This window comes from Vanellus vanellus, assembly GCF_965231255.1.
Source record: "Vanellus vanellus genome assembly, chromosome: 1".
Classification (NCBI taxonomy): Eukaryota; Metazoa; Chordata; class Aves; order Charadriiformes; family Charadriidae; genus Vanellus; species Vanellus vanellus.
In genome coordinates, this window is record NC_138905.1 from 213,310,705 (window position 1) to 213,333,858 (window position 23,154).

A 23,154-nucleotide genomic window follows, 5' to 3' on the forward strand; every position below is an offset into this window, starting at 1 on the left:
ATTCTGAAATAATCTGGTTCATCTACCATGCTAAATTGACTGAAACAATGTTGAAGCCTTTAGTGGTTCTGCTGAAGAAATTTGGCATATGTATAAGGTTCCAACGAACTGAATTGAGTATCACTACCTATATTGAAAAAGAAAGTGAGGAAAAAGCTCAGCAAACCTAATTTCAGTTTTGCAAGAAATAAACAATTGTTCACAAGAAATTGATGTTTTCCTTCTGGTATTACAAAGAAAGGATAATGTGTGTTCTTCAAAACTAATTCATATCAAACCAACCTAGTGTCCAGTTCAGAATGTGTGTGAAGAATGAGTGACTATATCTTAAAATCATTAAATTTTTGATTATTGCACATGAACATTCTCATAAGTTCACTAAAAACATATGAATTTAGGCTTCCCTGTGTTAGGTGCACAACTGACTTTAAAATTTTATTCAAACTGTATTTTGCATTTGTCAGCTTTCCAACAGGAGATATAAGCTCAACGGCTTTCTTAGAGATCTGCCTTGAATCCATTTGTAATTGATATTTCCAACAGTGATTTGAATTATGATAAACAGATTACGGTTATTAAATCTGTAAACAGTACCATGTTGGATGAAGTTGCTCCTAGAATAGAATAATCTGATGCTAAAATACTGGATGAGGAATGATCAAGTGAGAAGCAGTTCTGCAGAAAACAAGACCTAGACGATTAAAACAAATCACAAGCTAAACTTGACTCAACAGTTTCATTCAAGTGTTAAAAAAGGTGAATATCATACTGTAAGTATACAAAGAGGCAATACAGTTTAAAGATATGAAATAGTCTTTCATTTCTATCCTGCTAAGGCAAGGTACAAGATGGAAAAGTACTATATGTTCGCAAAAACTGCACATCAACCTGGATGGACAACATGAACTAATTGGAAGTCAACCACAAGAAAACCAGAAATATGAAAAGAAGTGTAGAAAACAGGATAATTAGGTTAATACTGGACTTGTTTAGTCTTGAAAAAAAAATTAAGTGGAGACATGGTAGTTGTCTTCAAAACTGTTAAGGACTTCTGAAAACATCAATTTGAGAAGCTATTCTCATATTTGGTAGGATAAGATATAATAGGCTTAAATTGAAAGAAAACATAGAAGAACAAATTAAAAACCAGAGAAGCAAAACTTACGAAAAGATTAGTTTGGCTTGGGACAGATTGTCCAATGAAATCTCAACCACCCTCGCAGTCAAGAATTTCTTCCTCATATTAAATCTAAATCTCTCTCCATTTAAAATCATTACCCCTCATCCTATTGCTACAATCCCTGATGAAGAATCCCTCCCCATCTTTCCTGCAGGCCCCCTTTAGGTGCTTGAAGGGGCAAATACGGTCTCCCCGGAGCCTTCTCTTCTCCAGGCTGAGCAATCCCAACTTTCTCAGCCTGACTTCACAGCAGAGGTGCTCCATCCCTTTGATCATCTTTGTGGCCCTCCTCTGGACCTGCTCCGACAGGTCCATGTCCTTCTTATGTTGGCGACTCCAGGGCTGGGTGCAGTACTCCAGGTGAGATCTCACCAGAACAGATTAAAGGGGCAGAATAAGCCTCTCTTGACCTGCTGGCCACACTTCTGTTGATGCAACCCAGGATATGGTTGGCTTTCTGGGCTGAAATAGTTGGCTTTCTGGGCTGCTTTCCTTCTTCAGTTTCTGCATCCAAAAGCTGAGGATGGTAGTGTTCTACCTGGTAATAAACTCTGAAGTGTCAATTCAAAAACCACCTGTACCGCTCTTAAATTCAAATGCAATTTTAAAATATTATTCTAAGAAGCAATGTTTGTTACCTGCCAAGAGGAAACAATTATCCAACATTTTCCTAAAATGAGACTATCTCCAAGAAAGTAGTTAGTCACATAGTATAGGCCTTTTCATCCTATACTTTAAGAATTATTAATATGTCCCAAGAAACTTCATATTATCCCCTTCAAAATCTTTTGACAAGCACTCCTGGGAAATGCAGTCATAGATCTGCCTTCCAGTTACTACTCTAAATATTCATGGATTCCTGATAGACCTCGCTGCTCTCAGGGTTCAGATTGGGGAGAGTCACGAAACCCATTCTTGTCCCAAATGAATGTGCTGAATGTGAATGCGCGCAATCAGTTAAAGTGAAATTAAGATGGTCTCTTCGGAGTAGCCTTGCCATCATCTATAATTACTGTGGGAAATATTAGGTGTTATTATTAAAACAGATGTTAGACAAATGGAGTGATTACTGCTGTAATAAACACGGTGTGCCTATTGCTACAACTAAGCAAGTGTGAGTTTTTTGTGAGGCAAAAGTATAAGGTTTCATTCAATCTGTTCAGCATAAACGTTGCCCTCATTACTGTAGCTATCTGAGTTTCTCTCAATCAATAATACATTTATTCTTGCAACACCACTGTCAGGAAAATGTTTTTCCCTCCATTTCACATATGAGGAGAGAGCGCAAAAAGAGAGGCACTTACCAGAATACTCAAAAGATTAATTGAAGGCCTTCAGCGTCTCTTTAATCCCTGAATCGTGCTTGGGTTTGCCGGGTGACTTCTCGTAGTGCTCATCTACTGCAACATCAGAATAGGGCATCAAGTGTATTTTAGAAAAAAACAGTTACAGACCATAGCAGAGTTAAGAATTAATATTACATGAGGGCATGTTCCAGCAAGTGTGATGTAGTTCACTGGTAGAAGGGACCAACTCTTCTGAGAAATAGAATAATTAATATGCTAAGACAGAACTGGGACTGGGTCCAAATACTAATGAAGAAACCCCAGAGAGCTGCATTCCTTGGGAATCCACTGTGCCCACAATGAAGGATATAGGACCATAGATTGAAGTGTTCCCACGGCAGAGCCCTCTCCTTTCTGACACAGCATTTGTCTCCTGAAAGGAACAGCCTCCAGTCCAATACTGTCAGTCTCATGTGTCCTCATTTCTATCTGAAAACCAAACAAAAAATGAAAAGCATAACCCAAAATGAAAATGAAAGAAAAGATAGAGTATCCCTGCAGTCCACTAGGAACTGTGCTTTCATTAACGATTTGATTTTGAAGTGAAATGAGGCAGGCAATGTCTAAGGGAAATGTCTTAGAGTCCGGTAAACAGAAAGAGCTATTTCACAAACAGAAAGTACAGAAAAATTTTAATTTCTCCAGTCTGAAAGCAAGGAGAGCAGTCAGAGATGGCAGCAAGTTTCTGCAAAAGCCGTCAGGCTTAAAACCCTTTAACAGACATTAGCATCAGGCAGGACTTCAAACGTTGCTCAGTGGACAAGGCCACAAAGCTGCAGACGTGCCAGTTAGCAGGATGGATCAAAGGAGTTGTACAGAAAAGGCTGTTTCCAGACTCTTCCCTGTTCTCACGTAACAGCAATGCTTAAATGAGTCTTCCTTTTAAAGTTATGAAGTGATAATTTAAAAATAAACAGAAGTGAGGTACATTAAACTGTGAAACTAGGTCATAATTTTCTTAAGAGGAATGAATTTATTACTTCAAAATAGTCAAGAGAAGATGAAAAAGAGAAGAGAAACTTTGGTATCAGAGTGATACTTCTGAGGTCTCTTAGATGAGGAGATAATGAACAGATTTATTTATTTTATTTTATTTTATTAAGTACAGCTATGTGTTATATACATTGTATGTTACCTCACTAAAATAATTTAAACATTAGAATTACAGAATGATTTGGGTTGGAAAGGACCTTTAAAGGTCAACTAGTCCAACCCCCCTGCAATGAGCAGGGACATCTCCAACTAGATCAGGCTGCTCAGAGCCCTTTCCAACCTGACCTTTAATGTTTCTAGGGATGGGGCATGTACCAGATGTCTGGGCAACCTGTTCCAGTGTGTCACCACTCTCATTGCAAAAAAAGTCTCAATCTTCCCTCTTTTAGTTTAAGGCCATTAATCCTTGTCATGTTGCAACAGGCCCTGCTAAAATGTTTGTCCCCGTCTTTCCTGTAGGTCCCCTGTAAGTACTAAAAGGCCACAATAAGAGCTTTCTCTTCCCTAGGCTGAACAACACCAACTCTCTCAGCCTGTCTTCATAGGATAGGTACTCCAGCCCTCTGATCATCTTCATGGCCCTCCTCTGGACCCGCTCCAACAGGTCCGTGTCTTTCTTGTGCTGGGGGCAGTACTTCAGGTGGGGTCTCACGAGAGCTAAGTAGAGGGGAAGAATCACAGAATCACAGAATCACAGAATCACCAGAGTTGGAAGGGACCTCTAGAGATCATCTAGTCCAACTCCCCTGCCAAAGCAGGATTGCCTAGAGCACATTACTCAGGACTGCATCCAGGCGGGTCTTGAAAATCTCCAGGGAAGGGGACTCCACAACCTCCCTGGGCAGCCTGTTCCAGTGCTCCGTCACCCTCACCGTAAAGAACTGTTTCCGTGTATTTGAACGGAACTTCCTGTGTTCTAACTTGTGCCCATTGCCCCTCGTCCTGTCACTTGGAACCAATGAAAAGAGCCTGGCTCCATCCTTCTTCAACCCACCCTTTAGATACTTGTATGCCAAGGGAGGTGATACTTGTATCACCTCCCTTGATCTGATGGCCACGCTTCTTTTGATGCAGCCCAGGATATGGTTGGCTTTCTGGGCTGCACGTGCACATTGCTGGCTCATGTCCAGCTTTTCATCCACCAGTAGCCCCAAGTCCTTCTCAGCAGGCCTGCTCTCAATCTTTTCATCCCTCAACCTGTACTGGTACTGGAGGTTGCCCCAACCCAGACGCAGGACCTTGCATTTGGCCTTGTTGAACCTCAGGAGTTTCTCATGGGTCCACTTGTCGAGCTTGTTCAGGTCTGTCTGAGTGGCATCCTGTCCCTCAGGTGCATCAACCACACCACATAGCTTGGTGTGGTCTGCAAACTTACTGAGGGTGCACTCAGTCCCACTGTCTATGTCCTTGATGAAGATATTGAACAGTACTGGTCCCTGAGGGAAGCCACTTGTCACTGATTTCCATCTGGACATTGAACCTTTGACCACTACTTTCTGGATGTGACCATCCAACCAATCCAACCAATCCAACCATCCACCAAAAAGTCCACCCATCAAATCCATTACCCTGCAATTTGGATAGAAGGATGTTGTGGGGGATTGTGTCAAAGGCCTTACAGAAGTCCAGATAGACAACATCCATAACTCTACCCCTGTCCACTGATATAGTCACTCCATCAGAGAAGGCCACTGAGTTGGTCAGGCAGAAATTTGCCTCTGGTGAAGCTGTGCTGCTTGTCTCAAATCACTTCCCTGTCCTCCATGTGCCTGTGCATAGCTTCAAGGAGGATCTGTTCCATGATCTTCCCAGCCACAGAGGTGTGGCTGACAGGTCAGTAGTTCTCAGGGTCCTCCTTTCTACCCTTTTTAAAATGAGTGCAATGTTTCCCTTTTCCCAGTCACCAGGGTCTTCACCTGCCTGCCATGACTTTTCAAAAGTCACGGAGAGTGGCTCGGCAACTACATCAACCAGTTCTCTCAGGACTCTGGGATGCATCTCGTCACGTCTCATAGATTTCTCTATGTTCAGCTTCCTCAGGTGGTCACAAAGATGATCTTCTCTTACAGTGGGAGGGACTTTTCTCCTCCAGTCCCTGCCTTGTGGTCCATCGACTCAAGAGGTGTGGGGAGAGAGGTTACCAGTGAAGATGGAGGCAAAAAATTGTTGAGTACCTCAGCCTTCTCCTCATCTATTCTTACCAGTTTGCAGTGTTGGTCATCGGGGGGGATACGCTTTCTTTGACCTTCCTTTTCTGTCTGACATACCTGTAGAAGCCCTTCTTATCATTCTTTGTGTCCTTTGCCAAGTTCATCTCCTGCCATGCCTTGACCTTCCTGACTCTGTCCCTGCACAACCAGGCAGTGTCCCTATACTCTTCCCAGGGCACCTGTCCCTGTTCCACTGCCTGTGCATGTCTTTTTTGCCCTTTACTTTGACCAGCAGGTCTTGACTCAGCCATGCCAGTCTCTTGCCCTCCTTTCCTGATTTCTTGCACCTGGGGATTAAGAGCTCTTGCACTCTGTGGAAAGCATCCTTAAAGATCTGCCAGCTCTGTTCTGCCCCCTTGTCCCTGAGGGCAGTTTCCCAGAGGGTCTTATTGACTCACTCCTTAAAGAGCTGGAATTTTGCTTTCCTAAAATTCAGGGTCCTGCCTTTGCTCTTTGCCTGACCCATATCCCTCCACCAGTGCATGATCACTGCAGCCCAGGCTGCCTCCAATCTTGACGTGACCAATTAGCTCACTTTCATCGGTGACCATTAGGTCCAGTATTGCCTCCCCTCTGGTAGGGCTGTCTATTACCTGGCTTAAGAAGTTTTCTTTGATGCGCTCCAGGAGCCTCCTGGATTACCTATAGCTCACTGTGCTGCTTTTCTAGCAGATGTCGGGATGCTTGAAGTCCCCCAGCAGGATGAGAGCCTGCAAGCACAACGCCTCCTGTAGCTGCAGTAAGAGGGCTTTGTCAATAGGCTCACCTTGATTGGCTTGCCTGTAGAAGACGGCAATCACAAGGCTCCCTTTGTTGCCTTGGTCTCTAATTCTTACCCATAAGCTTTCAAACTGCTCGTGGCTATTCTTCAGAGACAGCTCTTCAGACTCTACCCATTTCTTGATGTAGAGGTCAATGTCTCCGCCCCTTCTTCTTCGCCTCTCCCTTCTGGACAGCCTGTAGCCATCAACAGCTGCACTCCAGTCATAGGATTCATCCCATTAAATTCCAGTAATGGCAACTAGGTTGTAGCTTTCTAGCAGCACGGTGGCTTACATCTCCTCCTATTTGATGCCCATGCTGCGTGCATTGGTGTAGAGGCTGGGCTGTCATCCGTGTCACCTTCTTAGAGGAACACACCTTAATTTCTTTGAGGTATTTCACTGGTGTATTACTCTTGGTACCTATCACCTCAGGAGCCCCTGGCTCATCTCAGTGAGACTTCAAGTGTGCTGCAGTGCAGCCAGCACGTCTCAGAGCAACAGCCTGGGGGCACTTGCTAGCAGCTTGTCTCTGTAACCTTGGCATGTCATCCCACAGCTTCTCACGGGCAAGCTTGATATTATCCCACTCCCCCTTCAAGGCTAGTTTAAAGCTCTGTCAATGAGACCTATTAACTTCTGAGACAAGACCCTCTTCCCCCTTTGAAAAAGGCAAATCCCGCCTGATGCCAGCAAGCCTGGTGCCATGTAGGCCATCCCATTATAGAAAAACGCAAAATTCCGGCAATGACACCAGCCATGGAGCCATGTATTAATCAACTGAGCCCGTCCATTTCTTCCAATGTCACTGCCCGCAAATGAAAAGAGAGAGGAAAAGATAACCAGTGCTTCATATTAGCTTACAAACCATACCAAGGCCCTGAAGTCTCTTTTGATTGCCCTTGGACCATGTGTTGCAGCTTTGTCTCCACCCACGTGGAAGCGCAGTAATGGATAATAGTCCGAGGGCTGTACCAAGGTAGGAAGTTTCCTAGTGATGTCCTTAACCCAGGCCCCAGGGAGGCAGCAGACTTCCCTAAGAGGAGGGTCCATCCGGCATATTGGACCCTCTGTTCCCCTGAGAAAGGAGTCACCTACAACTATAACCCGTCTTTTCTTCCTCGTGGAGGTGGTCATGTTACAAGGGGGTAGGCTCTTTATTTATTTAAACAGAGATCCAATGAATGGATTTGGTCTAAAAACCTTTGAATGAAAACTTCCAGTCAGAAAATATCTAGTAGTTGAAACTTAAAAACCTCAGAGAAAAGAACTTAATTAATTCCTTAATGAAACTTTGAATTTATTTTTAAATGTCAAAATATTTCAGTTAGTTTTAAATACAAAATAAACTAGTTTCCTGATTCAGATTTTGGTTTCATTTTACACTATAGAAGGTGGTATGAGGCTTATATGAAATTATAAAGTGGTGAATATCTAAATTAAATGTTACAAGTTCTTTTAAAAAAAAATATTTCAATCAGACTGAATTGAATTTTAAGAGGATTAGAAGTGTTTTTTTCTGGTTGGCTAATATTTTTGAGATTATTAAGACATTTCTTTTCCTCAAATGTACAAAACTGAAAATCTCAAAACTGTTCACAGAAAAAGAAAGTAAGTTCACAGAAAAAGAAACTAAATTTGTAGCCAGTATGATGCTATGGTAACTAATGCTTTTTTCTATTGACACATCTTGTACTATCTTCATCTGTCAAGCCACCAGTGATATAGGCAATCCTTTTGGGCCTGAGTTTTATGAACACTTAGCAATTGATAAGTGCTTGTTGAAGAGCTTTCCGTTTGAATAGAAAAGATAAACATCCAAGGAAATGGATATATGAGGGCTCCCCGATCACATAGACAGCTAAGGACAGAGTCCTAACTGCAGTCATCAGTGTTTTATGTCCCTTGTAAGCCTCAGCTGTTAGATCATGCACTCTGAATCACTTTGAGATTGGCTGTGCTAAAGGAAGGCAGGTACAGCAATTTTAAGGATGGAGTAGGTATTTTTCTTAAATTAATCACTGAGGGAATTTTCTCTCTGTGCTGCTCCTTTGCTGTTTTCTAGTTCTCTGATACCTCTCCAAGCCCTGCCAGCATTGCCTGGCTGCTTTGCTTGAGTAGTCGTTTCTTTGGACAAACCATCCCTTGACATGATCTCTTGTTTCTGCATGAGGAGCAACAGATAAACCTTCTTGACAACTCCTGCCAAAGAGCATAACCTCACAGCAAAACAACTCTTGTGTGAGAACTAATTGCATATAACAGACCGTATTTTCATCAAGAGGTTTTCCATCTTGGCTGCACACTGCTCTGTGCCACGGTTCTGCAGCGACCTGATGAAGAAACTGCGAGACAGCTGTTTCAATGTGCCGCTCCAAATGAGGCATGGTGCTGGAGATACAACGTGGTGCCATGCTGAGGAAAGCCTAGTGGACGTGTTGTGGGTTGGTGTCCTTTCACCGGAGCAGCATTTGGCTTCTTGTACCCTGAATGTTAGAAATTAGTTTATAAAGAAAAGTAGTATTCTTACACATGTGCGTGTTCATACATATATATATATATATATTTATTTCCATGAAATTCAGACTTTCAGATTGAATATCGTATGAGGAAAGAACTCAACGGCCTTGCAGTTGCTATCTAGCGCTCAAGATAATTGACATGGAACAGCCCAGTCTCTGAGTGATTATTGAGGGAAAGATCTTGTTAGAGATATTTAAGTGGAATATATTTTGAGGAACTATTCTCAATTAAGGTATTTTTAATGGGCTTCTTTCAAAATGACCTTTTTATTTTATTTTTTATTGGTTTATACATATATACTTAATATAGAAACTGAAATCTCATTTAAAAAAACATTTAAATAAAATATTTTGATCAAATGAAAATGGGTTATAATTATTTTTTCTTTTTTTTAGCAAATAACTCCAGAATCTCAGGCACGTGTGATTTGATTTCATTTGGTTTGTACCCTTGAGAGTGAAATAACACTGTGTTGTACTGCTCTATTTGCAGACATAACTGTACCAGAAAGGCTGTGATTTTAATCACATTATATGTGGCATGCGGTTGCTGTAGTTGTTCAAGAGATTTAGTATTATGCCCCTATTCTTAGTAGTGATGAAACTTTCAAAGGTTCCTACAGTCACAGCAGTTAAATGTGGACAATAACTGGTAGGTACCAGTAGCAGTAGGTACTATTGGTGGTTTGCCATAATTAGTTTGAATTCTAACAGTCAAAGAGACTTCTAACATTTCCATTTGGGAAACTATTCTACACTCCCATATTCTTGACTTTCAGGAAGATCATCCTCGTAATCAACCAACACGTTGCCTTTCATAAATATCTTCCATTACTCCCACATGCGCTTTCAAAATTAGACCTACTTAGATTTTTTAGGTATTTCTGGCAAAGTTCATCCTATTGATGCCAATGAAAGCTAGTGAAAAATGAAGCTCTGTATTCCCTATATTGCTTGCAAAATATCTACTGAGAATTCTAACCTGACTGGACTTCTTTTCTGCAGCTCAGATACAGCACAGAATATTATGCTGTGTTTTGGTCTTCCTTGTCTATAAAAATGATAGTAGCATTTCTGCTTAAATAAATACGCTTTGTGATAGGCAGAATTATTACCAGCTAAATGGACGACATAATGCATTTCTTCAATTTCACTTGAGCCTCCTCTTCTTTTATGTTGTGAATTTTCAGTGTCCTGCCTGAAGCAATTTTACATCTTAAATCTCTCCTAAAGGCTGATTCTCATCTATGTTCACGGAAACTCTCTTATAAACGAAACAATTATCTGATAAAAATTTGCATGTGCAGCTAATGATAAAAAAGTTTGTGTATTCAAAAAGTAATAGGATGAGAGGGAATGGCTTCAAACTGGAAGACGGCAGATTTAGATTAGATGTTAGGAAGAAATTTTTCACTCTGAGGGTGGTGAGGCACTGGCGCAGGTTGCCCAGAGAAGCTGTGGCTGCCCCATCCCTGGAGGCATTCAAGGCCAGGCTGGATGGGGCTTTGAGCAACCTGGGCTGGTGGGAGGTGTCCCTGCCCATGGCAGGGGGGTTGGAACTCGATGATCTTTAAGGTCCCTTCCAACCCAAACCATTCTATGATTCTATGATTCTATGATTTTATGATTTTATGATTCTATGATTCTATGATTTTATGATTTTATGAAATGTTTGACAGGAGAAAAAATAGGTCATTATTCTATTTAGCTGTAGGGACTTTTTATCTCATATTGATAACCTTCAGTGTGATCAAACAAATGTCAGTGTATTTTGTTTATTATTTTAAGGTTAAAAACCTTGCTGTTTTGCTGTGTAATGTAGATAGGATCTTAATGTTTTATGTTCAGATCGTTTAATTGGCTGAATTGCTGGGCAGGAGGAGCAGCAAGAGCAGCCTGCAGTTTGCCTGACCCTTTTCTATCAGATTGAAGTATTACTATGTACTGTACTATATTAAGCTTCATCTGGAAAAAAGCACAATCTGTTCTTTTTAAGCTTCTTAATAGTTTCTAGTACTGATTCATTGAAAGTGGAACTAACAGATTGTTATAGTTAGACTGTAGGTGGGGATGCATATGCTTGAGTTTTGAACAAAATTCCAACTCTGAAGCGAGGATAAGTCTTTGGCATGATGACGTAATTGATTTTTTTTTAAAAACATGCAGAGACATATGGGAGTAGCTTTTGAACTGGGCTTAGGGCCAGACATTCAGGTAGGCAACATGCAGGATTCAGGCTGGCATTTTAAATGAACTCAGCTGCCAGTTGTTGCCATGAGTATAGGACATATTTACCAAAGCCATCAACAGCTAGGAGCTCTGATTATGCCGCTGACAGACAAGCTTTCAAGAGGAGATGAACACCCAGTAAAAAACTGTGATACCTCCTCCACCAGAACCAGTCACAATAGAGAGGTGCTGGTTTCCAAACACTGAAATGGACGTGGAGTTTGGTAGGGGAGGAGGAGCTGAACATAAATTGACCATACTATTCTATACTTCAGCTCCAGCTTGTGTTGTTTGATGAGTCTTTTCTGCTGAACTGGAATTAGCCAAGCAAAAGTAAATCAATCCCTCCTTTCTGTTTAAATTTCTCTTAGTATCTTTCTTTAAATTTAGAAATGGGAACAAAATAGCTACATGGATTGATTGCCAGGACATAGGCAGCTTCCATCGCAGGAAACTCACAGAAGACATTGCTTTGGTTCCAGCATTGGAGTTACGAATTTATTTTCACTTGGAAGTGGAACTACAAACTCCTTCTCAGTGTCAGGCTGCTGCATAAGTCCTCACCTTGTCCATCCATGTGTGCAAGCCCAGAAGTCCCTGTATCCTTCTCCTTCTGTCATAGACCTGACCGAAGAGTGGGAACTGACCTGTTGGTGTAAACTTGCTCTTTCTGTGGCAGTTGTATTAGTACTACTATGGAAATGCCACAGTTCAAGAATCAAATCTCCGCAAGAAGCCCAGTTCCATATGGAAAGCACGGAGACCCTCTTCCACTGTGAAACTTACATCTCAATCTCAAGGAAATGACGTAATGTGATTTACCCAGTTTTCCACTCCCATTCCCTCACTGCTACATGTGCTTCATGCACGTACAGTTTTTCCACAGAAAGAAAGATGGCTCAGAGGAAATTCATCCTAATATCTGGTGCAAAGGAGTTTACCAGAAAAGAATTTATTTTTCCATCAAGGAGTGTTCATTATCCCCACAGTAGAGCTCAAATTAAATATACATACCTCATCAAACCTCTTGCACAACAGGGGAATTCACTATGAATAATTAATTAAGTAGAGTTTAATCAGCAATGATCATGACAAGAGCTCCACTGATGTATTTGTATGAGTGTCTTGAAGCAAAGCTGCTTTCTGTTTTCGTCAAATCTCCCTTGAGCTTGTGCCATACAGCTATACTTTTCCCAGTTGGAGAACTCAGTCATTCTCAGATTTGGACTGCCAGGATGTTTTTCTCTCAAATGTTAAGAATGTAACACTTTGCTAAGTGGCCTTGGTAGTTTAACATGTTTCCTCTCATTTTGGATGACGCATTGCTTTCTGTGTGGTTTTGCAAAATCTCCCTGCCTTGATACAAGGTGAGACCATGGCATTTGTGCCAGAGCAGCCTTTATTTGACTGGAAGAGAGTTAATGCGCTTCATGTTCATTGCAAGACCTACTATTTTTCAGTACTGTAATTAAGCCTATTCTAAGCTTTATAGCAAGCCTCAGGGTAACAGTTTGTACACTTATAGCACTTACAAACAAAGAGTGCAGTACATCGAAGAGATCCAGTTCTGTAAGTCAATTAGAGCTGTCTGGGAATTTTCCATTGACAGTTTTTTGACAGAAAATGAAGCCTTCAGAATTTCAATCTCTTTGAGATACCCTATGGAACACAGTTTCCTCAAACGTTCATCTGCTGTGGCAAAGTTTGATACAGTCTTCCTTTCCTTTTTATTTTCTGTTAGGAAAAGTGAAACAGAACATTTAGTGTTGATCCAGATTGACCTAAATGAGAATAATTTTAAACTAAGTAGTATATTTCCTGTCAAACAGCTTAGTTTTATTTTAGGTGGCCTCAGGGCCTGGTGGGAATTAAATGTGAGTGACCCCCATTTTTCCTTCTGACTGACTTCCGAGGCTATAATACATCTTTCATGAGGCACCACGTGTTCGACCTCTAGCTGAACTGCTTCAGCATCTCACGGGAATCACTTGATGCTCATGTATCACTGGAAACACAGTTTGCCCTAAGAGCGTGACACACGGGAAAGCACTGGGCACCTGATTTACAACTCCCAGGAAGCACTGCAAAAATTTACAAATCCTATGACATTTTGTCCAGGTACGATTTGCATAGTAATGGATTTTCCATCAGGCCTAATGCTGGCAGGGAGGAAAATGAAACTGATATTAGCTGAGGAGATCTGCATTCAGGTTGCCATTCTGGTTGGGTACCATTTGGAAATTTCAAGGTCTCAGTCGTTCATTCCTGATGTGAAGCGAAGGTAACGGTATTTCTTCTCTTCTGTTCTTTGTCTCTCTTGGCTGTTCAGATCTTCAAACTGCAGACAGTGCTTTTCATGTTCACGTACAGTCCTGAGCCTAATACAGACTCTAAACTCCAGCACCAGAGCCACAGGGAGATTCCCTGGGTGGGCAAGCTGAATGCTTCCTGGCTCCAATGTCCAAGGCCACAAGACCAGATGACAGCCCAAATCCAACTGTCTGATTCTCACTGTTTCACATGTGTTTTCACCGTCAGTGCTCTTATATACGCGTAACCTTGCTGGTAAAAGAAAGCATTTTTCTTATAGATTCTTCCATTTGCAAACTCACAGAAATAAGTGAAGAATCAGCAATTCCTTGTGACAACATTACTTTAACATTCTCAGTCTTATTAATTTACTGACTGTGTTTCTGTGGAATATTTCTGAGGGATTAAGGCAATATTTTGGAGAAAGGTTTCCTGCCTCAAAGGCCTTCTTATTTAAATGAGACATGAAACAGATTTAGACAACCAGATGGAGGAGCACAGGGAACCAGAGAGACAATCCTGGTCAGGATGATTGTCAGTGGTATAAGTACACCCGCTGTTTAAGCACTGTGACTTCTATGTAGGCCTGGCAGAGATTTTCTATGGTGAGACAGAATAAAGAACAATAAATGTATCTATCTGTTAATATTTATTACTAGTTTATCCCCTTGGGGCAGAATAGATTGAAAGAAAATACGAAGCTTTTCCTGTTGGGTTGGTAGACAAAAAAAAACCAACACAAGTACATTTAGTTCATCAGTGATCTTGTGATCCCTGTAATGCTAATCCTCAGTTTAGCCACTCATTCTCCAGAAGTTTTTTCTTCAAGAGAATAAGTTTTCCCTTTCAGCGTAATTAAAAAATTGTTGCTTTTCAGATTGCATTATGAACAAAGTGATGTTGTTACGAGTCATTGTTTTGTTTCGCTGCTGTTTAAAATATTACACCCATTCATTCTGAACATATACATTTTTTTTTTAGTTTAAGCCCAGAGCACTTGACCACATTCAGTCAACTTAAGAGAATCAGAAGAGATTGCAATTTATACATACATTGTTGTACACATTGTGGACCGTATCCTCACAGGTATTGAGGTACCTAACAACGTTTGGTTTCAGTAGAGATGCAGGCTCCTAAACAGAAGTGACGTTGCTAGGAAAAATTGTTGATCTTGAAAAATGGATTAATTAAAACGTTACTGTTATTTTGTTAAGATTGGTACACTGATCTCTGTGCAGGTATGTTGCATACTCTTTAAAATATTTGCTGTTTCCAAAGCAAGAAAAGCTTCTGCAAATTTTAATATACGCACATGTGTTTCTGTTTGTATTTAGGAAACTATGGTGAAAGTGGAATGGAAGCTTTCAAAGATATGGCGGCCAAGGAAGGCATCTGCATTGCACACTCCTACAAGATCTATAGCAATGCTGGTGAACAGAGTTTTGACAAGCTCCTGCGAAAGCTTCGGAGCCACCTGCCCAAGGCAAGAGTGGTTGCCTGCTTCTGTGAAGGCATGACTGTGAGAGGGCTCTTAATGGCTATGAGGCGCCTGGGACTCGCTGGAGAATTTTTGCTGCTGGGCAGGTGAGTAATACCATGCAATTACAGCCAGCCTCATTTCTGAGTAGGGCAAAAAAAGTCAAGCATACGTAAAACACATACGCATGGTCTCTCCTATATATGTGCTTGTCTAAAGGATGGAAAGTAACGTCAGCCATGTCGTAGTGGCACATACTCTACAAAGACATGCATCATTCTCATGACATGCCAGGCAAACACAGGTCTGCTTGGCCAGTCTCAATAGCATCACGTAAGCGAAGGCTGAAACACAAACTTTTGGTTTGTGTCATCCATTTTGTTCACTGCAGTTTAAAATTCAGACTGTACGGCCTGAAGCTAGGCCTCATTCCAGTAACACTGTTTTAAGAGTTGATGGTGTGGCCTCTGGGATGTGAGATAGATCTTCGTGAGACAAAGTTTGTTAACCATCATGTTTTCTTCCTGAGCCCATGTGCTGACATGTGCCTACTGTCCTAAAGGCAATAGACAGGTAATCCTTTCTCTTATGCGGAGCTCAATGATATCAGTGGTTCTTTTCCTAACCACCAAAGGGAGAAGGGAAAACTCACTCAGATGTTCACCAAGCAGGAAAAGACCCTGGGCCAGTAAGCAAAGTAGAAGCTATTGATGGAAACCTAATGGGACCTTTGTGTTTGCCACATGTTCAACAAGTGGGCCCTAAATGAGATGAGAAAAATGGTGTAATGACCACAAAATAGAGCATCCCAGAAGTCAGCTAAAGCGTCCTGCTGCCTTTCCAGTGCATTACTAGAAGGTTGACCTAATACTGTCCCGACAATGTTCCCACAGGAACACAAATAAAATGATGTCAGTGAAAACAGGTGTCCTGGTGAAACCCTCAAGGGAACATGTAAGGACTGCAGCTCTGCCCAGCTGCCTTGGAAGCTGGGATGCTAAGACCATCCCGCTGGTAGGACACCAGCCGCTATTCCAAGTCTGCCCTGTAGCACACAGCTGCCTTTCCCCCTTGGGGAAAGGGGAAAGCAAACAGGCAACGACAGGGACTCCTGCCTCTGCCCTTAGTCTTTGCCGTCAGCCTGCATTTTGGCAATTTCAGATGTGAATTTCTTAATTATTTCTCTGTTTTATGACAACTGTGTCTGCCCTTCCTTTCAAGTACCTTTTATCTGTAAGCTTTTCCATGGGTTATCTTGATCCTTGTCTGGACCACAGCCCTCAGGGTGAGGTTCACCTAAACATATTTAGATGTCTACAGTTTAGATACTTCCATGTGGACTTGTCACCATGCTTCCCTCTGTAGTTAATGGAGAAAAATAGGACCTTCTTAGGTGCCACCTGACCTTTGCTGTCTTCTTTTATGCTAAACATAAGAAGCTGACAATTCTCTGCAGCAACACCCAAATTTAGAAGCACGTAAGCATTGTTTTCAAAAAATATGTTGGCGCTTAACTCCTCCAGACTCCAAAACATATTTAATTTTGTATGGGATTTGTTTATGTACAACAGTGCTAAATTTAGCCCTGTGAGATACTTTTATGAATAAGGACTTCAAGAACCGGTGACTGTGAATAAGAACAGAGCAGTACAGATTAGCTCTTAAAAAAAGTAAGGTCTAGAGAGAACTGGCTTTGTTTTTCTAGTGAAAAATACCTGTTTACAGCTGCAGTGGGAGCCATCATGAGTAATTATAAGAAAGTTGTTATTCAGTATAGGACTTTCATTCAGTAAATTGAAAGTGATAGCTTCTCTCAGAAGACTAAACTGTAAACTGTTTGAAGTTAAAACAAAAATCCTTAATTCTACCAGACCAATTTATGTGTGTCCATACCTGTGGTAGCACTATACAATTTATTTGTGAAAAATGTAGTATGAACTGGAAGTTTTTACAAAGAAAGAAAAAGAGAAGTCTAGGGATTTTTTTCTTTTATCCTTTCTAATTATTAACAGAGATTCCAAGGTAATGGCTGAGAAGTGGCTGCTGAGACATAGGGTAACCTGTCCCCAGCCAGTAGCTTCTGGGGACAGATGTAAACCATTGCACTTGTCCTCACCCAACCAGAGCATTCCTACAGCTACATTAGACAGCTGAAGATAGGTGGGGTGTTGTCTTCTCTCTACATATAGCTCTGCACTTGAGAGATCCCAAGGATCTAGGAATCTCTCATCTCCTTTCAATAGTTTTGGTTCAGATTTGGGATTAAATCCAGCTATAAACCAGAAATGAAACAACCAGTTTTGCCAACTGAGGACTTTTATTTTGTTTTGAGTCACCCTTAGTTAGGAAAACAGGCTGTTTTATGTCCCTGCAGTGCAGCAAGACTCATGTGCAGAGTCTGGGATGTTGTAGAGCCGTTATTTATGTTTCACAAAAATGTTAATTTTAACAAAAATGTTGTCCTTCTTCGGTGGGATAATCTCTAGGCTTCTCAGCAGAGGGGAAAGAGAAAAGCAAAAGAAAAAGCAGGGAACTTGTAGGAAGCCCTCTTGTTGTAAATGGAATGCAAGACAATAATGCCATTGTCCATTGACGTCCTGAATTCCTGCAGGGATTTAAAGCTCCATTTTCCAGAACCTTGATGTGCTGTGTGCTCTCTTGATTTCCGCTGTCTGGCTCTGGTTGGTTATGAATATTTAATTGTTGGACCAGATCTAGGCTGATTGGTTGGTTGTGGGGAACAGCCTAAGGCACTGACCTGGGATGGATGCGACACCAGGACAAACCCAGATCTTACAAAGAGATTATGTTGTAAACATTTTTGTGCATCGTTTATGAGGGGAAAAAGGCATTTATCAAGATTTTTTAAAGAACAGATGGTTCAGAGTGCTTAAAGGGGAAAGGGCTACACCTGAAATAAAAGAAGGCTCACGCGATTAATTTCTCTAGTGAAGCTACACAGGAAAACGGCCTAGGATAAGATTTATACTTTCATTCATGCTCCGATCCTGGAATTGCTCTGGGCTGCCCATTCAAATGAGAAGTTTATACAAGGACACAAGCGTAGGGAGAGTGCCTGTCACTGAAATGCAATGAGCTCAGATGGAAAACTTCATCTACTAATGAATAGTTAGTTATTTGTTACCCCATAAATGCATTTTGCTTCCCCCTTGTTCTGAGAAGTGGAGAATTATTTTATTTTATTGCCAAATGCACAGAAAGAAATAAAGCCCCAAAGCTACACAGTAGCTCTATGTGAAACCACAAGAAATCAACATTTCCACTTCCTCTCACCTTTTTTTTTTTGTGTTCCATTTCTGATTGGGATTTACCTCTAATTTTTCCAATCTAAAGCCTTAAGGAAATACTAAGATTTTTGAAGGGCTTAGATTTCTCATAGCACCTGTTTTATGCTCAGATAAACAGAAAATGGAGTGGCCAAGGAGAGTACATATCAAATAAATCACCCTGTAGAGCCCCAAGGGGAGGAGAAAAGATATCCTTCAATAAACTCTCCACTCTTGATGTACTATACGGTTCCTGAAATTGCATTGTCTGCCCGTGACAGTGATGAAAGATGGCAAGTCATTAGTGATTGTAGCATTCCAGAGCTTTTTGATTCATGGAAACATTTTAAATGCTCAGTAAATATTTACCTCATGCACCTTGAGGAATTGGACTTAACCTCAAATAAAAAGGTATGTTGACATTAAAGTGTGAAAAAAATGTTATTTTAACCTAACCTTTATCCAATTTAATAGAGATTAAGGACACCGGACTTCATCTGTTTATCTTTTTTGCTTCTGTCATCCACAGGTCATATGCCAGGAGATATCCTTACATCTAAAATTCATTAGAGAATAAAGAATACATTTGCATGGCAGAATAACTTTGGATCATATTTCAGAAAGAAATATGGAGTATTAATTGTGTAGATAAAACCAATTTGGTTGTAGGTGATTTTCAGCTGTTCCTCATTTTATGTCATAGTCATCCCCAATAGCTGAAATTTTGTTTCATGTTGGACGTGCACCTTCATCCTCCTCCTTTTGATTACTAGTTTCTGCTTATTTGGACAAAACGTCTGTGATAACTCTCTCCGGTGATAATTTTATCTGATACCTTTCATCTACAAGGGTTCCAAAACATCTCTTGGAATGACTAAATGTTACAGTGCCAGTTCACATGAATTTTCCTAAATAGAATAGAAACTATTAGCCACAACTGAAATTATGCATATTGACTACAACTGTCCTAAATAAAATGAGGTCAGAGAACAGTACTGCAGTACTGGATAATTTTATACTTTTTTTGCTCGCTGGTATTATTTTATCCTGTAGCAGCTAACACTTTTGAGATGGGATTCGGACATGGTGTTGGTGACAGCACTGTCAGTGGTAGTTACTAAGAAGCAGTTCAGACAAAGATACTCTGTTGTCGGGGTAGAAGAGTGTTAAGATATACGGATGCAGGTTTTGCATGCCTTTTACCTCCAGATGAGAGAATTGTCCCTGGTTTGTTTTATTTAATAATAAATAATAAATTTAATAGTAGTATAAAAGTAGCTATTGTACAAACCTACAGAGCAAGAGACTGAAATTTTGCAAAGGATTTGTGATTCTATATGCAATGTAGTAGGGTTTTTGCTGCCTTAAGGAGAGGAGAAGGGGGAGGAGAAGGAAAAATAGAGACATATAGAGGTAAAATGGCTTGGTCAACACCTCCAGCTTCCAAACGGCATTCCAGAGGAAATATTGATCTGTAAGGAATTACTGGAACTTCCATACGCTTCGTGTTCCAGTATGTGTATAGTGTGTTAGACTTACTCGGGTATTAACTATCTTGTTTGAGTAAAGAGAAATTAATTAAGATTATCTGGACTTCCTTTTGTACAAAATGAAAAAAATAAACACAACCAGTAAAAAAATCAACAGAGGTGGAAACATATCCTTAGGCTGTAGTATTGATTCTGATTTTCAGATGTCCAGCTGTAGAAACATGGCCAAAAATTTATCAGTTTGATTTAAACTGCACTTCGCCCTTATATACTTCTTCAGTTCAGGGTTTACGGAAATGTTATAAAAAAAATTGTGTACTGATTACAATAGCTGCACCAAAGGGATGGGAAATCTAGAACCACGGGGCATTCCACAGATTTTCCATGCTTCCTTGAAGTGCCATCAGGACTCGATGACTACTTCCTTAAACTTCCTTACAAAGACTGAGAATCACATCCCGCATTTTCACAATTCACTCCATTCTGTGATAAGCAAAAGGCCGTCCCTCAGGATAAGGGGAACCCTCTTGAACCTCTGCCTTCATTGGCAGAGCATGTCCAGCTGAAGGTGGATAAGGGGAGGACACCAGTTCTAGCAGTGTGATGATCACAAGCAACTCAAGGGAGGCTCTGCAAGAGGGCAGAAGGCTCAGTGAAGCAGTGCCCATTCTCCTCAGAACACCTCACACATTCTCTAATTTTCACAAATGACCTCTCCTAATAAAAGATACCTGCTTACCCCCTGATGAGATGGATTGGAGGAAATTGTTATTGATTCTGAGGCTCACAGATGTTGCAGCAAAAAAAGCTATGTAGAAAGTGAGTCGTAGAGATGAGGATAAGGAGGGAGAATAAAATGTGGAGGACCATTAGTTCCAGGAAGTCTCCAAAGTGATTTGGCTGATAGGAAACTCAGCAATATATGAAGAAAATCTACTTAGTGACCAAAAAAAGGCAACTGTTGCTGAAGGAAAATTAAAGCAAGATAGATGATCTGAGGGAAATGAGTTCTTTTCAATAATTTAAAAAGACATCTTTCGTGAGACTTGTAAAAGTGCCTGTTGGACGAAGAAAGATCTCGCTGCAGAGGGTGTAAAAATTTCCCCCCTGAAAGTATGCTGTATGGTGTGGGTTAACATGCCTTTTTCGGTGTTTGTACAATTCCAACTGGCAGTGAAGTTCTTGTAAAATAAATGAGGATATGAAATTTTGCAGACCTGAAATATGCTCTAAATTAAATTTTGGTTATTTCTGCTACTTCAGGGAAAAATTAATCAGCCACAGTTCTTCTGTATAGAATATTCCTGACCGGGTAACCTTTGACAAAAATGTGGAAGCTAAAGGTAATATAAGTGTGCAGATCACTTCCTCAGGGACAAAATTAGCAGGTGAAAAAATACTTTGAGAGTACAATCATCCAACCCCAGCCTGTATAGGGAGTCTGCTCCCTTTTCGTTCAGTCCACGGTAGATAGGAGCCTGCTACAGCCTCACCTGAATGCTGATTCCTCTGAGGCAACTGTCTGCTGCCCACTCATTTTTTTTATCTCTCAGTTCTCTTGTTCGGGCATCAATGTGTAGCCCAAGGAAACAGCAATCACATTATACCTAGTAATTAAATGCGCTGCAATTAGCAGCATTAAGTCAGAATCTTCATTGCCACCCAAAAGACAAAGAACTTAACAGTAAAACAAAGGTTTGCTTTTCTAGAGCTGTAAAAGAGATTAGGGAGGTGAAAAGCTGTCTTCCCTCCTATATCCAAACAGTGTCCTTAAAGGTAAAGCAGACTAGAGGGTAAAGAATAACTTAGTTTTGAAAAGGAGCTTTGTGGCCTCCATTTACCTGGCAGCCCTGTAGCTCAGAGACCCGCAAGGTGAGCAATAGCAGCCCCCCGCTGTGTCCCGCTGCAGACGGAAGCAGCGGAGTGGCTGGCCAAGGCTGTTTGTGTTTCCTTTCTATGGTATGAACCACAAAAGATAAACATAAGTAAGGACCCCACAAGCTATGCTTGAGGATTTTGGGGAGACAAGTGAGGCAAACATCTACGGTGAAAGCAAATAAGCAAATCAATCAAATTGCTTTTCTTAACCTTCTTTTCTCTCTTTAAAATCCTTTTTTTTGTTGTTTGTTTTTGTTTGTTTTTGGAGGGAGGGAATCTACCCAACCTGTTTATAATAAATATTGCATCTTGCAGTCCAATTTCACAGTCACTAATATGGATGGAGCTAGTGGAGGATGGGAGTGGGTGCTAAGCATGTTTGGAAGAATATCTTCATTATGCCCTTGCAGGAATGTTGTTTCTTCCCGGGGGAGTGGGTGTGACATGGTGTCAAGCAAACACCAGAGAATTTCCTAGTGTGTATATTGGCAAGTGAGCACACCTTCTATTTATGTCAATAAAACATGCATATGTCTCTGAGAAGAAATTCAGTTCCTATGCATCTGAAAACAATAACATGGCTGTGTCAGGTCATAACAAAGGTCCACCAAATAAATGTGTTTTTTCTGGAAGTGGCCAACAGCAAATGACTGGCAAAACATGACACCAGCAAAGTTCTCCTGAAGTATTCTTAAATCTACGACTGGTCTGCAGTTCGGGAACCTTCTAAGTCAAAGTTGGTGTCTCTGTAAGTGAAGCCCTTGGGCAGTGCACTGCTATGAGTAAAAAGGAAGAAGTACAGACAGGGGGAGGTTGTGACTGCAGAGCTTAGTCCTAGGAGACATGAACTTTGATACCAGTACTGGCACTGTTTATTAGTGATTTTGCATGTGTCATTACATTAATATGTCTTCGCTTTTTCTCTGTAACTGTCTTTCATGACTACTTTAGACAGCGAGCAACTTAGGCTAGGCACTGTATTTTACTATATACCTGTGTTACCCTTTGGACTACAAGGCTCCAAGCTCTTTCGAATATTCCAGTACTACCATCAAGCAACACTATTTCAGTGAGCTCGATAGGCAGTCTCGCTCAATGGGAAACAAATAATTAGTTGACATTGGTAATGAATATATATCCTTCTCGTGACATGACAAATAATGGGTGTGTCCAATTAAATGATTTACTTCCTGAAGGATCAGGTCTTTGTTATCTAAGACTGGCATTAACAAGCAAGGGAAGGTAGCTTTGTCAGTGATTACACTTGAGTAGAGTTGTACCTTAACACCGTAGAAAATAGCAGTGGCTAGGAACTCAGGATGTCACTTAAGTCTTTCACTTCTGCACTGCAGGTTCTTCTCTATGCAATTCATGCTTGATCCATCTTTGGATGGATCTGCTTACAATCTCCCAAAGGTAAAAATTCCACAGCCTCCTCAGGCAACAGTTTCCTATGCTTAACTACTCCTTA

The 23,154-nt window shown here is 40.9% G+C and overlaps 1 protein-coding gene across 3 annotated transcripts in view; it reads left to right on the top strand.

Moving 5' to 3' along the window:
- GRM5 (glutamate metabotropic receptor 5) overlaps positions 1-23,154 on the top strand; it is a gene marked incomplete at both ends in the record, with an annotated part of 275,944 nt that overhangs the window by 109,305 nt on the left and 143,485 nt on the right. For all 3 annotated transcript variants that reach the window (XM_082490598.1, XM_082490596.1, XM_082490597.1), the window contains one exon: positions 14,886-15,135. In XM_082490598.1, the coding sequence (XP_082346724.1) occupies positions 14,886-15,135 (250 nt within the window). The remainder of the gene's footprint in view (positions 1-14,885; positions 15,136-23,154) is intronic.